The sequence below is a fragment of the Diadema antillarum genome, unplaced genomic scaffold (assembly GCF_040938485.1).
Source record: "Diadema antillarum isolate AM-2024a unplaced genomic scaffold, OU_Dant_1.0 seq00001811_RagTag, whole genome shotgun sequence".
Taxonomy (NCBI): domain Eukaryota; kingdom Metazoa; phylum Echinodermata; class Echinoidea; order Diadematoida; family Diadematidae; genus Diadema; species Diadema antillarum.
The window spans coordinates 790949-806606 of record NW_027272486.1 but is presented as its reverse complement, the minus strand read 5'-3'; the positions used below and the strand labels follow the sequence as shown (position 1 = coordinate 806606).

The following is a 15658-nucleotide window of genomic DNA, read 5'->3' as shown; positions in this document are numbered from 1 at the left end:
TTCAGCGAAGACTTGCCACATGCAACTATTAACAGCAAATGCCCTCTGATACCAAATCTCATTTCTAGATGATATTTTGCAGAGCTGGATGCACATTCCTGCCAAAATGGGCACAACACGTGACCCTTTCCCACACCCCTTTTAGCTAGTTTAATGGCATTACACAAATGCCCCCTCCCCATCTTGACCACAATGCAAGTTAGACATATACAGTGGACTCCCGTTATAACGAAGTCCTCGGGACCGGCAGTTTTCTTTCGTTATATCGAAATTTCGTTATAACTAAACAAATAAACAATAAAAATACATAGAGTTGACAATGTCGCGGCCTGAATTTTTACTTCGTTGTAACTGGAATTTCGTTATAACCGTATTCGTTATAACAGGAGTGCACTGTATACATGTACCACTGCTGGTGTAATGTGATTGTCACCAATGAATATTAATGTAATTTAAATTTTGATTGATAATGGGAGTAATTTATTGCTAGAATCATAATTTTACGTGTTCATGGAGGTGAAACAGAGAATGGGTTTCCTGCCCTTCCATCTATCTTGGTATCATGTAAGAAATAAATATTGTATACGTAGTAATTATATATGGTATACAATTTGATTTTGAAATGTGAGATTTGATATAAAACCTACAGGTATTGCAATACACTCAAAAAAAGCTTGTTTCATATCCGAGTATGTTTTGCTCCCAAGCATTCTGAATTTGGAGGAAAGAATCTGAATTATGACAATTCCCAGCTCTTGTTTCAATAGTCAAGGCGCTAATTCCTGTAAGAGGCTTAATTAAGGAGTTCATTCAACCCACCCCGCAGAAAAGGTTTGACGAAACAAGGTGGTAGATGGGACCTCTGTGAACATCCCCAGGTAGTAGGTGGTTCCAAATTGTGGTGTCAGTAGAATTTTACTGGCCACTTTTCATCATGATTTGTTGGAACAAACATAAAAGAGTCTGCGCACGCCAAGACTATTACACGCACCACTAACACTGCTACAGGCGCCAGTGCCAGTGCTGCGTGTAGTAGTCTTAGCACGCATATACTTTTTCTTCGATAAACAAGGGTTTTGCCTGCAAACTAACTTTTCACACCAAGCTGGGTTCGGTGTAGTGTAGTTTCTAGCCGTTTTTATTTCGTCTTTATTTCAAGAGTTCAAGCAAGCCGAGTGAGAGCGCATACCCGGTGATTGTGACGACCGAATCGCAATCACTGGGTGTGTGCTCTCACTCCACTTCGCGCAATATATACAGCGGGCTTCTGCATAATACACGAGCTGCAAGTCAGAGAAATAAAGACAAAAAAATGGCTAGAAATTAAGACTAGGGTCGGTAAACGCTTGTCGCTATTTGGGGCACTGAAAACGACAAACTCGCACAGTTTTTGCATTTATTACATGAAGAATTCATCAAAACTGCATAAAAGTATATATGTACATGTTGCTAGAGATGTCATCCATACAGTGGGATTCATTGTAAATTGTAATATTGTGCATAGTTACCATGGTAACCGGATACCTAAAGGTGACTGGTAACCCCCAAAATGCCTGCTGCTGCTGCTCTTATAGATGCAATAAAAAAAATACAATTTTTAATTGATTTTCGTTAAAAAAGTTTTCCCTGTTGCCATAGCAACCAGTATTATCCAATCAGAATTTAGTTGTCAATAACTCAAAAACTAAAGCCCATAATTTCAAAAAGCTCAATAAACATGTCCTTCCTTCTGCATAAAGTGTACGACATCAGGTATATGTGAAGAATATTTTGAAGCATTATCAAGTTACAGCAAAATTTGTAAGCAAAGGCATAATAAACGGCCATTGAAAGAAAGATATCATTCTCGAATAGTAAAATGCATGAAAAAGTTGCATCCGTCGTACTTTCAACACAAATTTGACTTCAAAGCATAGGCAAATGTATATAGTTTTTAATAATATATGGACACAAATTTCCCTTAAAAATAAGATGAATACAGAAAGCAAAGCCAATATTCTATAGTAGCTCTTTCGAGTGTTTACAGAGCGATGGTTATTCAGAACAATCCTGGAAAAGAGCTGAGGAAAGCAATTGATTGTTTATGTTCTTAAAGGAAGTTTATTCAAGAATACCGATAAATTCCTTTCTAAAGAAGGAATATAGACGTGCGCTGGATTATCCATCAAAGAATTAAGCGTACTTTTGTGTTCGTTAGCTATTGTAAAAATATATATATAGAACAAAATGAAATATCATGATATGTAAATTTTATTCAAAAAGTGCAGTAATGAATTAATGCCGAGGAGAGAATGAGGGAAAAATCTTGGGCATCTTTTCCCTTTTTATCCAGACTAATTTTACAGTGTAGAGCTCATCTACAATGAGTGATGTGCACGAAAGGCAAAAGAAACAAACCTGTCTAAATTCCAGATATTTTTGGGAGTTACCAATCACCTGTAGGCATCCGGTTACCATGGTAACCATGCACAATATTATACCTTACAATGTATCCCATTGTATTGCTGACATCTCTAGCAACATGCACATATATAGTTTTAAGGCGTTTCGATGAATCCTTCGTGAAATAAATGCAAAAACTGTGATAATTTTGTCATTTTCAGTGCCCCAATAGTGACAAGCGTTACCGACCCTAGTCATAATTTCTAGCTGTTTTTATTTCGCCTTTATTTCTCTGAGTTACAGCTTGTGTGTTGTGCAGAAACCCGCTGTATTGCGCTAAGCCGAGTGAGGGTGCATGCTCAATGATTGCCACAAAAAACGGTTCGGGCGTCACAATCCCTGGGTATGCACTCTCACTTGGCTTGCTTCAACTCGGAGAAATAAAGACGAAATAAAAACGTCCGGAAACTACACTACACCGACCCCAGCTTAGCGTGAAAAGTTAGTTTGCAGGCAAAAACCGATGTTTGTCGTGGAAAAAGTCTTTGTACGCTAAGACTATAACACGCACCACTGGCATTGGCGCCTGTAGCAGTGCTAGTGGTACGTGTAGTAGTCTTAGTGTGCGCAGACGCTTCCTCGAAGAATATGGTCATGTCACAACTAAAATGGCCTGTAAAATTTCATTGATACCACAATTTGATATCACATACTACCTAGGGGTGTTCCAGAGGGTCCAACCGACCACCCCATGCAGTCAAACCTTTTCTGCGGGGTGGGTTGAACGAAGTCATTTTTTCTGGGTCGCTGCACCTGGACTACAATAAGAGCTTCCCCATTTTTCTACACGTAAATTGATAATTTTACAACACACTCCTATGGGAACCGCTCTTTCTCCTATATTTGAGTTGAATCATCCCTATTTTTCAGTCAGAGAGGTTAGGAATTATGTGCCTGATTTAAGCCCTACACATTATCTATAAACACAAATACATTGACCATGACACACTATGCATTTTGGCTACAAAGAAATTTGATATCAGATTTTTATTTTTGATTCAGAGTAAAAAATAAAAGTACACAAGGGAATACAATATGTCTGTTTCAAAGCAATGATAGATCTCAGTTCCAAATCATTTGTAATTTCCATAACATAATCTACAATAAGGCTGGATGCAGTACAAAATGAGTGCCACAAGAAATTAAGACTTCTTAATGGAAATCACACACATAAACACTTTCTAGTCTTAGTAGATTAGGTGATGAATTTCATTCATCAAGGAACACATGAAGACCAAAGGGAGTTTCTTAACATGTGAAAATACGAGTGTGTATCACTGTTTATAACAAAAATGGATGCTCTGAAAGATCACTACATGCCGTCATATGCAACTCAGGATTGCATGATTTCAACTATATAGAGACAAACAGAAAGACGAATGAACTGAATCTTTATAAGCAAAAACTTCAGTGTAAAAATATAATACAGCGGACTCCCGTTATAACGAAGTCATCAGGACCGGCAGATTTCTTTCGTTATATTGAAATTTCGTTATAAACGAACAACTAGACAGTAAAAAAACATAGAGCCGATTATGTTGCGTCCGGAATTTTTACTTCGTTGTAACCGGAATTTTGTTATAACCATGTTTGTTATAACAGGAATGCACTTTATTACAAACATTTCATTCACATGTAACAGCATCACATACAATCTACACCACAGGACTTTCTTGAGTAATGCTCATGTACATAGTTTGTAGCTTTCCGATTAAATATTCTTAAAATCTCTTGAATGAACATTTTGTCATTATCACAGTTTGCTTGACATACACACACCAGGTTATAGAAATCAACCTTTTCTCTTTGAAAATGCCCAAGAATTTAATTTGTCAAGACACGATGCTCCCTTGGAACAAGTTCAATGTACAGTGCAGCTCCGTTTTTTTTCCACTACTCAAACATGTACAGTGTATGGTCAGATGTCAGGTGTGAAGTAACCTTTCCCAATAATGCTAGGACGGACTCCTATATTTGACTCAACATGCATTCAAATACTGTGCACATTTTCTCCCTGCAAACTTGCATGTTCACTGAAGAGAGAAAAAAATCAGTAGAGACAATTTCTTTTAAAGCCACAAGCAAAAAGCTGGGGAGACAATGGAGTGGTCTCAATTCAAGGCTCTCTCATGTGGGTTTCACAACCGAAACAAGTTTGCCCTCTAAGCAAGGTTCACTCTGATCAATGCATGGCTGTGGTCCCTGCAAAATTCAACACTGAGGTGTCTTGATCAAAGCCTAGATTTGATTGGCAGTGCAAGAAAAAAAAATTGAAACTTAATATGACTGTAGGTGAAAATGTAATTTGGCAACAATTTTTGCGGCCACAAGAGCATTGTTACATGTAGGCCTACATGTACTTCATATCCGCATGCAAAGTATAAGACTTTAATGTACTTGTCATTTCTTTGTGAATTGATGAAATTAGCACACATCTTCATGTCTTTAATACTACATGAACCACAATCTCAGTGATCTATGATATCAATAATACTGTCCATCTATCCCAATGATATTGCTCAGCTCAAACTGTACACAAACAAATGCATACAGTTCATAATGCCCATGAAGCCCTCGTCCAATACTTGTGGTGGAGAATGTGTCATTTTGTGTGTGTAAATTCATTAACTGTCATACAGTTAAAATTGTACAGTGCAGTTGTTAATCTACAAATGTACATACATGTAGCATGATCACCTTAAGACAACTGATGTGATGATAGTGTGATACGCATATCCACACACGACACCTAAGGCTGTGGCAATGACAAAACCAGAGATACATTGTACATTTTACTCCAAACTTTACTAGAAGTTAGGTTTCAGGGGTATAGTATATATTCAAGCTTCATCTGAATAAAGCCCAGTCTGGGTAGTGGGTTCGCTATCTGTTTTGGTACTGCTAGGGTCCATGTGTTGCTTCATCAAGAAATAATTGCTGGTTGTACTCCTCAGAATTCCCATGTATCTGATGGAAGGGATTAACATGTCTGTAATACTAAGACTTCATCCACAATAATTATAACTACGTGTACAATATGAACATGGATATCTGCTACAACTACAAAACAGTACAGTATTACAAATGTACTTATGGTTGAACTACATACATGTACTAGGAACTGACTAATAAAAGTTTTGTTTTGGATTTTTTTTTTCTGGTAAAGGAACATTCTTTTCAGTCATTCCCACAGCGAGAGCAAACAAATGGTCATCAAATATAATCAGCATGCATTGTGTGATGGAATGGCACCAATACAGTACATGATGGAATGTCGCTTTACTGATGCTAAGCATGTCTTCACTATTATCTTCGATGAGTCCCGAGAATCCCCTGGGCAGGTGTCTGTGGGCAATGCATGTTAGTTTTTGTTCTAAGGCAAGTGAAAAAAAAACATAAACAAAGACAAAAATAAACAAACAAACCCCGAAACTGGAAGAATGAATCATATTACTCATTACTAAGCATGGTAATCTGAGCCACATTTGGCAGATGTTTTTCTGCAATGAAATGTCAACATGCAGAAGTAATATGCTCTGCATGAATCCCGAGACTGATTGCACATGAATAATTTGAAATGCAAACATTTTCCCTTCTCTGTCAAGAATAATGCTGATCATATTTTGTATCCGCAGCAAACAAAAATGTGTTGAGAAGGGGCAACCACATGAGAACATGATATCACCCCCTCCCCTCCCCTCCCCTCCCCTCCCCTCCCCTCCCTAACAAGCAAACAACAAACAAACAAACTGACATCAAGACAGGTGCATTTCAGGTGGAAGGCCTCTGGTTCGAGTGGAGCAATGAATTCTGACTGTTTTGTAGGTGACATCCCTGGCGGCGGACTGGTCCTACACCCACTCATATGGACAGAATCCTGGTCCAGTGATTGGTTCAGCTTGCAGGCCTCTCCTGAGAATGGACACACATGAATACAAGTTACTGAAAGAACAAAGATCTTAAAAGTCTACATAGAAAATATAAAATATAAGTTGGCTTTGTTTCTTGAAAGGTATACAAAAGCAATTACACAGTCTATTTCATCATCCTTTTTTTAATGATGTGAAATTTAAAAGAGGAAACTCGTTGAACCTCAGTCTGAAACTCCTTATTTGGATACACAGATGATCAGCTTAATACGTAGCACTTGAAAGAAAGATCATTTCAGTCAAAATGCACATCATACTTATTCTATTTTTGATCTTTTTGTATTTTCTCTGTATGATAATCACAATAGTCCTAGGTAACCATATTTTCTGCACTTTGGAGCATTATTACAGTCTTAATACTAGTTTAATCAGTGCATGTTAATCGTTAACTTTGTGAGATCAAGAATGTGGAAATTGTGTCATTGTGTAAAGAAGTATTTAGCAAATGAGCAAAAATTTCAGACCAAGATCATTCAAAATGAATGATGTTTTCTTTTAATGCAAAAATGGGCTTTCTTTGAGAATGAAAAGATGGGGTACAGTGTATGAATACTAAACAGAATATAAAAGATGAAACTTCACAACATGGTGATCGTCCCTCTTACCTGACCATTCGGCATCTCTGCTCGCGGATCCTTGGAGCGGCATCCACGACGGAAGTCACACTCTTAGCGCTCCACAGGCGTTCTGCTACAGCACTGGCACGTGGCCTGAACATGAGAATGAAGATTGTGTTCTTGTAAGTGCTTCACAGCAATGATTAACTAGAAAGCAGTTTCCATGGCAACAGTGGCATAAAAGTGTCAAGTGTCCTCGTCACTACTGTATGGAAATTGCAATCAAAATTTATAGAGGTGATAGTTGGCGAATCCATGTCAGAAATGAGACCATGAAGACAATTTTAACACCTCTTATGAGTTGAAACAAAGATGAAAGGCAAGTAGGCCTACTGAATTATTTAGTGAATTACTACGATAACCATAGTAATTACCTTCTACTTCACATAATATAAAAATGTTATGTTGTTTGTATAGATTGCTCTTTACATCAAAATGAAATAGATAATAATCTAGTAATATAACGCTATGAAAGTATGCTAACACTCTTACATCATGTTTGCATTCACTTGACATTGTTGCCCAACATCATCTCATGACAATTTAGGCATCACTGTGAGAGGAATTAAATTCTCTTCTGTTCAGTAAAGTTGCACTGAAGCTGCACATAATTTAGATTAAAGAGACAACCAACACATTGACCTTTGCTCCTGTCATCGTTTTCTCTCTTTCAGCCGCTCTCTTTTCTTTCACAAGGAAAAAAAATTGCTGGAAAACAAACCAAACTTCCATAAATTACTGGGTAAATTCACATGATTTATTAACTGATCAGCCCTGAGATGGCAAAACAACGTACCTACATCCAACATCATTTCCAATCAATCTAGTTTGAAGTTTCGCAAACATACAGCTCTTTTTCTGTCTTTGTTAAATACTTAATATCTTATCCCAGAAGGACCAACAGTATGTAATACAGTGAATACAAATTGATTTCACTAGACCCTTTATTTTTAGAATAATTTGCATTTAATAAAAACATACATTGTTTTGCCGTCTCAACATAACCACGCTACTGCCTTTGCTATGGCAAAACAATGTAAGTCTTGATCAGTGGCGTGTGTATAATGTCCTACAACTCAATCATGTGCACGTATCTGAGGCCGCGCGGTGTGCAGCCTGTTACTGCGTAAACATGTAGATGGCAAAACAACGTATTGCATGTACAATTTGTAGATACGTTGGTTTGCCAACTCTATGCCCAACGTGTGTTGAGGAGGGGCAAGCATATCGCCGCTTTAAACAACGTTGTTTTGCCAACAAAATTTGAACAACTCCCACTGAAAGGGGGGGGGGGTCGTATCTCAGTAACAGAAAGGGTTCTAATTTCAAGATTTGGTCAAGAGTTAGATTGTACTAAATCAAGCTGAAATATGTAACTAAGTCAATTTTCATGAATTTTTGACATACATTGTTTTGCCATCTCACGTCCGTGATATTACTGCACACTGTTAACTCTTTATGTGCCATGGTGTAAACCCACTGTGGGCCATATTACTCTGAGATGGCAATGCAGGCATGCTTTGGGAAAACACTTTGTTTTTCAAGCTTTGGTATGACATACATTCTATGACAAATCTATGATTATTTTTCTTTAAAATGATCAGCAGCTACAATACTGTCCAGGTTTGAGAGGCATCATATGACTTTTTCACATCCAACCGTGAAACAAAATTAGGATTTACTTGGAAACCCTCCAGGGGACACTGCTTCCAATATTCAATCCCCACGCAGTGCAAGCTACATGGAACATGAATGGGATCAGAAGAGAAGTATTCATTGTACATACTGTCACTTGGCGACTTATAGATCAGTTTGGGCGGGTTTTGTGCATTTGAGCAATATATGTGAACTCAGCACGCCATTGACCGAGCTGGGCGTGTGAGCATGGCACATAAAGAGTTTAGAATTTGATTCCAAAACCTGCATGTACTTTACCATGATCTTGAGATGAGATTGGTGGAGTCCACATACTCTCCCCACATACACACCTCTCCTCCAATCACCAATGCTTTTTGTGCTGCCGTGCCTGAAATCAGATATCAGTTATACAGGCGTATTAATTGATGGGGGGGGGGGGGGGGGGGGGAGTAATAGTGTTTCAAAATGCCATTGATATTTGAAAATTTACCCCATTTGCGGCACGCATTGAAATACCAAAATAACATTTACTTTATCTACAGATGAAAGAAATCATGCTTTACTATTTTCTTCCCCACAATTATTGCCACTCTACATATACACCATTATGCTACAAATTTTAACCTGTTGGGGATAGGCTGATTTTGCTATAACATGCATTTCTCATAGACACATGCCTGAGTACATTCGAGACTGGTCTCCTACTGGCAACTTTCTATGAACAGAATTGGCCTATTGCACCATGCTGGCAACTAATTTGTCATCTCTTATTCATCATGCACTGTTGTACGGATCACTTGTTTAAAAGCAAAGGTAAACAAAGCATGCCACAGAACAATTAAAAAAATGCAAACTTGGCATATACAGAACTTGCTTGATGAAACAAAATTTAAATGTGATTGGAAAATTTGAAGTAAATGAGAACTTCGGGAGGTGGAGAACATAGTCTGCTTTGAATGGATCAATAACTTTAAGATTTCGATATGACTCAATTTATACTGCCCTTTCAACAAAAAGAAAAATATGTTTCACTTGGTTACAGAACATTGCTATGGAATTATACAGCATTTGAAAGAAATACTTTTTAAGGCATGACAGAGAGCATGAATCATTATGAGAAGATATTTACGGATCGTTGGGATATTAGTGCACCAAGCTAATGTCATGTTGAACTGCCACATCCACAACATCACTCTAATAAATATGATTGCAGAGACAATGACCACTGGTACATATCATACAATGTATGCTTACCACACAGCAACACCATTGTGTTAGTGATGAAATAATATGTGGACTACAATGATTGTTTGCAAACAACATGCACAAACAGTATCAAACAATGCTTTGAGGGTTCAAATGAGACTCGGACAGTCCCTCATGCTGCTTCTAAGAATGGCATTGAAATGAAATTCCCACAGCAAAAGGGATTATTTTTAAGCAAAAGAATACAAACCTAGAAAAAAAGAGCAACCTACAAGAAAATGACAGGAAAGAGTTGCAGAATTTCACTTAAAATAGAGAAATAACTCAAATGTTCCGTTCTGCGAACTAAAATGCCAGATTGAACTTTACAGTGCACATACACTGTATTTTCCAAATATTCTAGTTAATTAGTGAAGAAGCATGCTAAACAAATTTACTGATTGAATTAAAGCATGCAAAATAAAGCTTGCAAAATAATTTCAGGATGTTTCCGAAGCTGGCCATGATGCCAACAAAGATTTTAGTTTATAGGTTTGTTTAGTTGTCTGCTTGATATCTCTTCTTTCACTTAACTCTTTATGTGCCCTGGTGTAAACACCCTGTGTGCCACATTATTCTGAGACAGCAATGTAGTCCTGCTTTTTTTTTTTAAATTTCCAATCTATTTAACTATTCTAGATTTTTGTTACCCTAAACATGTAATAAACAAAGTTGCAGAGAAAATGCCAAGCTTTGCTTTGATGTAAATTATTTGACAAATTAATGATCACTTTTTTTTTCTTCAAATGACCAGTAAATGTCATTGTATAGTATTGTAAATTACAAATTATTGTTTTTGATCCTTAATAGTTCAAAAACTATATATCAGGTAACACTGACATTGATATGAGCAATAGCTGAATAGTGTACAATTTTGTTGGAGGCAATTTCAAAATGACAGCATAATTCAGTTTCATTAAAGTAAACATTAATTTTTCAGTTAGGTTTCAGATTTTGCTCTATTTTCAACCTTCTGTACAAAACTTTAAAGGGATCGCATATTTTGGTTGAGACCTAATTTCAGGTTTCTAACATTTTTTGGTGAGGTAATGAGAAACTTCTTATGAAATATGAAAGAGCATGTAATTCTATGAGGAATTCAACATTTATTTGATGAAAATTGGTTTTTAGATGGCTGAGATATCCAAAAAAGAGGGATTCTAATAAAGTGTGAGACCCACACTTTATTACGATCCCTTTGTTTTACTTTGTGTTTGGATGTTTCAGTCATTCCAAACCCGATTTTCATCAAATAAACTTAGAATTCCTCTTAAAATGGTATGCTCTGTACTATATAATAAGTGTTTTCTTGGTATCTTGCAAAAAGTTAAAAGCCCAATTCTCATCTCCACCAATACTGTACCATCCCTTTAACTTTGCACAGAAGTCAATTGGTGTGTATGGGAGTGTGTAGTTGACACCCACACAATGGTCCCGGACGATGACCAGGATTTGAATGCTCCATTATTTATTCATGAGAAATTCCACTATCACAGCTAGTCTTTATTCATTCTGAAATGTGGTGTGTGCAAGCACGTGGAAACATGTGCTTACTTCTTTCATGTGCATGCATTTCACCCATTGCCATGAATTCAGACTAGCAGTGCCTAGGGCAATCCACCATGAATAATCAATAAAACATTCATGTGCCTTGGAGCAGAGCTCTGAACAGGTAGTATCCAGGTCCATTGTTCAGGGTCATTGAGTACACACTCACATACACATCATTAGTTCCTGTGTAAAGTTCAGGTTTTGTACAGAGGGTAAAAATTTGACCAATATCTGGAACCTACCTTTGAAATTAATCATGGATTTCATGAAACTGATATAGGTTTTCATATTCAAATCACCTCCAACTAAATTGTACACTATTCAGCTATTACTCATATTAATGACAGTTTTATCTGATATATAGTTTTTGAGCTATTAAGCATCAAAAGGGGGAAATGTTTTTTGCAACACCTTGAAATTAATCAATTCTAAAGTAGATAAGCTTGAAAAAGTGCCTGCAACAAATTTTGGCAAAAAAACCCAATAGAAAACAAAGGTAAAAAAAACAATAAAATACATAAGAAATTAACAAAACAATAAAAAACAAAAGATATTGATTTTGATTGCACTATCTTTTTACAAGAAAATTGTTTGATGTGTCTTGAGGAACTCTGACACAAAAATTTAGCAATCCTTCATTCTTTTTGATGGAGTTATAGGTGAAAATATGATTTCATGCGTAAATTTGCATAATTAATTTATTAAAAAATATAAAATCAACATTTTTCTATTGTATGACCATGTAATCTTTTAGTTGACATCTGGCTCTATATTCAGGCAAAATTTTGCGGCGATCGCGCGATCGGAGGCCGAGATCTGAAGGGGGGTCAAATTGACCCCCCCCCCCCCCCCCCCAGTAAAAACTTGGTCTCAAATAGCCCAGTTAGAATAGGGTTAAGGCATTATTTTTGCACACAAAACAGTGAAAGAAAGTTAGAATTTGCTTGCAAATCAAGAAAGGAACATCGTTTGATATTCAATCACCACATAAAATGCAAGCTACGCGAGACAGGAATGGAACCACGAGAAATGCTTTCATTGTTCCGCGGCATTTGGTGATTAATTGATCAGTTTGGGCGGGTTTGTGCGTTTGAGCTGAATATGAGAAGGTGGCACGCCGTCGACTGAGTCGGGTGTGCCAACGTGGCACATAAAGAGTTAACAAAGAAATATATAGCCAGCTTTAAGATCAAGCAGAGCAGCAGACCTGAACCATTCACATAGGGCAGAGTAACCTCAATTATGTCCGCATTGATGCAGAAGAGAATTATCTTAAAAGAAAAACTAGAAATGTCGCTACGGCGACTGGTGTATGCCTCCGCCATAATGCATGGTTCTCCTAATAGGTCTATAGTACAATGTCTTGACAATGTGTGATGATAGTTTCACACAATTGGCAAAATATTAAAATGACAGGTTTGCCACAAATGTGCTGAATGTTCACTTTCCTAGAACTAGGTTCAATTGGATGAATGATTAAAACGTCAGAGTGCAGGTATTTGGGGGAACTGATGATTTTTACTTGACTTTTGACCCTTTTATAAGTTTATGCATTGAGTAATTTTCAAGGTATTGAGAAAAAGTATAATTTCAGTATTAAATGGTAAGATAGTATTATCTAAACCTGGCCTTTGACCTTTGACCTCACAGTTCCAAAGAGAATCACTGTTAGGTAGAACATGCATAAATATGTAAGTTTCATGATAATACCTTGAGTTACTTTTGAGATATGGAGGAAGAAGTGCAATTTAGCACTTTCACTTGACCTTTTGACCTTTGACCTTTTGGCAAGAAACTTCCCACAGAATATATATTGGGTTATACATGCATACATCAAGTTAAAAAAAAATCCTTCAGGATATAAGGAATATAAGGAAAGTATTGATATTTTGAGGAGTTGACCTTGACCTTTGACCCCCTGACCTTTGACCCATGACCCCCAACTTCCTTAGATAATCACTGCCCATCGGTACATGCATATATACTAAGTTCCATGAAGATACCTTGAACCATTTGCGAGATATGGAGAAAAACATGAAATTTCAACTTTTTTCACAAAATGACCTGTGACCTTTGACCCCGTGACCCTAAAATCCAAACAAAGTATTATCCCCCCAGGATATACCCTCATACCAAGTTTGATGCAAAACCGCCTCACGGTTCTTGAGATATCGACAAAAACAAAACGGGACGGACGGACGGACGGACGGACGGACGGACGACCCGAAAACATAATGCCTCCGGCCACTTCGTTGGCGGAGGCATAAAAACAACAACTTTAGCGCATGCAGTAAACCAGAAACAGCAGTTACGATGAAAAGTCAGGCACATCAGAAAGAGGCATCTTCTCTTGATGGTTGATTTCATTAGCATTTCACAGATCCATTGCCATACCCCATGGGCAATATTCTGTTTTTGAGAGAAGCTACAAGTAAACAAACTTTTGAGTGTTATTCATGGGTGATGAGATGTGAGATTAACAACCATGCAGCCAATGCGTGCAATGTTCAAACAAGACTCAACAACAATACATGCAATGGAAGCCACTTGCTATTGTGCATGTGTGGAACGTTCAAACTGAAAATTGTGACAGGCAGTATATAGAACATAATTTTGTGTCTTAATTTTATTCAGAATGCTTGGCTAGAACAGTATAGATGCCAATTTCTTGATTTCTGAGACATTCGGGCAAAAGTTATTGCTGTCCATCTGTTGATGCCCAAACTATAAGCTAGTTCGGAGTTAGCTCATGGGCGCATTGGTACGAATGACCTTTCTCTTTTCTCAGTCGGTTAGGGGCACTTCACTCGTTTTAGAGCCACATGATGCATAAGCTTTATATAACAATTTATGGGATTCACAATCCTGTTCAAACAAAGAATAGAGTGGCGTAGACCAGATGAGTAGAACGATCCGTCAATTTACACTTGGGAAAGCATCCATTTCGTTATTTTGCATTGAATGTATTGACAATCTCTTTCTATTGATATTGCCAAATACCACTTTTGCTGTCAGGTGGATGTGCTGGCAAGCAGCATTTATAAGTATCTCATGAATAATCATTACATTACAGATGGTTATCCCAGTGAATTTAAAAACAATTATGCCTGTTGGTCCGAATGACCTTGTTTCTGCTCATGCGCAAAGTGGAACTACGAACTGGCTTATTATCAACCTCAGTTGTAAAATTGTCCCAAATTGATGTTAGAGACAAAGGGGTACTGACAGCCTTTAATATTGCTTGTTTTCACCTCTCAAAATAGCATTAATTCATTTCTATGAATCAACATATAGATTCATGTCTCCATTCATGACTCCATGCTATGAGTACTGGCTCACTAGGTATGTCACAAAATCAAGAGAGGAAATCTAAAATGTTAGTATTTGAGAACATAGGTTAATCCTAATGAAAACTGACATCATTACATTTTCATGCTTGAATTCAGTTAGATTTGGCAGGCCAACACACTCGCTGTGACACGGTAAAACACAGCACAAGGAATATGGGTCTGAGACGCAAGAAACATACCACTAATCTTCTGTGGGTCAACTTTGTACAAGCTGCGCCACTCTTGCGTGTAGGGGTTAGCCACGCGGTTCAAATAGTACGGGGAAGAGATGAGGGCTCGAAAGCCCTTCTTGGTCACGTTGGCCGCCTCGCTTTCCCAGCTCCCCTTCCACACATGCACAATGGTGTCGGGGCTCACCTGCCAGTGCGAGAACCAAAGCAAGCATGGAGGGGGTGGATGGGCAACAAAAAAAGCACACACAGACCATGGAGCTACAAACTCGTTTGTAGCTCCATGCACAGACACATGACTTTACATGCAACATACAAGTGTTAGGGCACTTGGGATTAGAAGAGATCTTGTAAATCCATGGTGTGATGAGCAGCCAAATCCCCTCCCCCTTCCTCAGATCTCACACATACACTGAAGTGATGAATATCTTTCAGCTAATGACCGACACAAAGTGAAGGCTGTTACACATCGTGTGTCTGCAATGCCTGGGGTATCCCTTTGAAGAGTATGCAGATGAAATGCTTCGTTCATGGACTTACACTACGTGGAAAACATTTTTCATATTTCTTTTTTTTTTAATGAGAACACGTGTGAAAACTGAGAACAAAACACAAAATACAACCCTCAAAAAAACTTAACCATGAAAGTTATGGCATTTACAAACATGTGTATGTCAACCCAAATGAGGGTCATGGTATAAACTTAAGGTATTAAC

The 15658-nt window shown here is 37.7% G+C and overlaps 1 protein-coding gene across 1 annotated transcript in view; it reads right to left on the bottom strand.

Moving 5' to 3' along the window:
* Positions 1 to 6182: 6182 nt before the first annotated feature.
* LOC139712484 (beta-hexosaminidase subunit alpha-like) overlaps positions 6183 to 15658 on the bottom strand; it is a 42288-nt gene continuing 32812 nt past the window's right edge. Inside the window, exons 11-13 of the mRNA XM_071624299.1 lie at positions 8924 to 9014; positions 6977 to 7081; positions 6183 to 6354 (exon numbers count right to left, since the gene is read on the bottom strand). Coding sequence (XP_071480400.1) covers positions 6294 to 6354; positions 6977 to 7081; positions 8924 to 9014 — 257 coding nt within the window. The 3' untranslated portion in view covers positions 6183 to 6293. The remainder of the gene's footprint in view (positions 6355 to 6976; positions 7082 to 8923; positions 9015 to 15658) is intronic.